At 33.4% G+C, this 2,338-nt stretch overlaps 1 protein-coding gene across 1 annotated transcript in view; it reads left to right on the plus strand.

The window, feature by feature from the left end:
• LOC107097735 (cytochrome b561-like) overlaps positions 1-1,724 on the plus strand; it is a 19,626-nt gene extending 17,902 nt beyond the window's left edge. The window contains exon 3 of the mRNA XM_015395012.1: positions 552-1,724. Within this exon, the coding sequence (XP_015250498.1) occupies positions 552-859 (308 nt within the window). The 3' untranslated portion in view covers positions 860-1,724. The remainder of the gene's footprint in view (positions 1-551) is intronic.
• The last annotated feature ends 614 nt before the right edge of the window (positions 1,725-2,338 follow it).

Here is a 2,338-nt window from a genome sequence, read left to right on the forward strand (position 1 = left end):
TATATATATATATATATATATATTTATGTATGTGTGTGTGTATCTGGAGCGTGTAACAAAAGTAATTTCCCTCTGGGATTATTAAAGTATTTCTGATAAGTTCCAGTATCAACATTAATGCCTCTAAGGTTATGTTGTACCTGTCTTTCTTTCAATCTCAGTGTTTTTCATGAATTTATTATAGAAGCACTTTTGTTATTGTTTTTTATATATTCGTGCAAGTTGACATTTCTTGTTATTACATTGACACTCATTTTTGCCATCAAAATAACCATATTTTTTAATGTTACAAAGGTAATAAAGTCTTGTCCTGGTTTCCAATAACGCTATTGGCTTGAAATTTAGATTTTCAAAATATTTCACTGAGTGCCCTATAAGTGGGGTTTGAAAAAACTTTCAGTACACTCTCCACAAAAACGTCCACTTCCAGTCAAACTCTCTCCAATGCTGACTCCCAGTTCCCTTGTGACAGGAAGTGCAAATGTTCTCTGATGTTTCGTCCTTTAGAATAACATCCAATTCTGTCTCCCATTGATATTTAATATAACGAGGGTCATCTGACATGTCCATTATTAGTTTTTTATATTACCTTTTCTACTTTAAATGTACTGTAAATGTGATTTATTTTTGTAGGCTTGTCATCTGTATTTTTGCTTTTCTTCTTAGGTCAACCTACTCTCAGTTCGCCCCAGAGGGGATCCTAGCTAACATCTTGGGGATCCTGCTGGTGTCCTATGGAGTTGCTCTGGTTTACTTGATAACCAAGGATGAGTACAGACGCCCCCCAAACCCAGAAGAAGAGGCGCTGTCTGTCCACTTTAAGAACCTGACTGAGGGTGGGGAACCAACAAGCCCCTGAAGCTGTGACTCCAGGAGCTGCCATATAATGAAAGGCAGATATTGACAATAGCTTTAATTTATGTGAAGTGTGAAATGATGGACCTGTAACGGTTCCCTCTTCTGCAAACAAACCTTTTTTTCTCCCCACTGCTCTCCTAGCTATCTTCCCTTACCTAAAATATTTATCTAAGTCAAAGTAATACAGTAAACAAAATATTTTTTTAATATTTTGATGTATTAGTAGATTAACCAAATCACATTTATATAATCTCTTAAAAGAGCTGAAGGAAATTTGATTCCAATTTGATTTTCACTAATTTCTACATAAAATCATATGAGCTCTAATAACTCTGCCGTCCAGACCTTCATCTGACCTGAATGTCAGTGAATTAATTGGATCACCAAACATAAAGCTTGAACATGTATTATTTTTCACGCTACAATAAGTATTTCTTTATGACAATTGGAAAGAGAAATATTTAAAATAATGTGAAAACTTCTCTTTCTATGGTGACTTAAAGTGTTATAGAGATCTAAGCTTGCCAAGTGCAGTTTTTAAACCATGTTGATTGTTCTTTCAGTTTCCACTTATTTCTGGCCCTGATGACTGCATTCCAGAGAGAAGTCTTAAAATTCTGTCATTTATTTTACTCAGTAGATGTGTTTTTTTCAAATGTATCACACCAGGGCTAAACTGATTTATATTACTGTTTTATGTTTTTGAAGCTGAGTGTAACAATGCCAAATTTCTATTGCTGAATGTTCTGCTTTATATTAACCGTTAAAAAAGTAAGTCTCACTGAAATAAAATGTGTTTGAAATGGCTTTACGAAACATCTGTAAGTTTTATTCCCTGTTTAGAATAATGCCCATGCAGAATTGCAATCAACATGTTTTTTTTTAATTCTGAGATTAAAGTTATTCTAATTTGTTTCACATTTCCAGCATTTTATACTGATTTGCATTTAAAGCCATCTAAGTTTAATCTCCACTACAGCTCAAAAATGTATTAATTTGGAAATTACTTCGTATTAACACATTTATATTCAGTTATATATGATGATTAAGTTACCTAAATCTAAATTTCTCAATTTACATAAAAGAGACTGGAAAAGATCTTGCAGCAATCTCTTCTTGGATGAGCATGTATCACAGTATTTCTGAGTTGCTAAAACACATTTTTTGAAAATTTCTCTCGCTTTCCCAAAACCTTAAACAAATCACCAAACTTAAGCTACACTGTCAAAACCTTTGACTTGTCTTGCTATATCAAACAATTGCTTTAGAACTATGTCATCTTTACCCAAAACTAAACACTGTTTTTAGATATCACACACATCCAGCTAATGCATAAACACTACACAGCAGTCATTACACACTACAGAGATAAATGCAAAACACTGCACTCAAAGCAGAGCAGGGGAAAAATTAGATTTATTACGAAGTACTTGCACAATCTTGCACACAAATATAGTCACAAACAAAATATGCAGCAGAT

The sequence above is a fragment of the Cyprinodon variegatus genome, unplaced genomic scaffold, assembly GCF_000732505.1.
Source record: "Cyprinodon variegatus isolate N-32 unplaced genomic scaffold, C_variegatus-1.0 Scaffold719, whole genome shotgun sequence".
Classification (NCBI taxonomy): domain Eukaryota; kingdom Metazoa; phylum Chordata; class Actinopteri; order Cyprinodontiformes; family Cyprinodontidae; genus Cyprinodon; species Cyprinodon variegatus.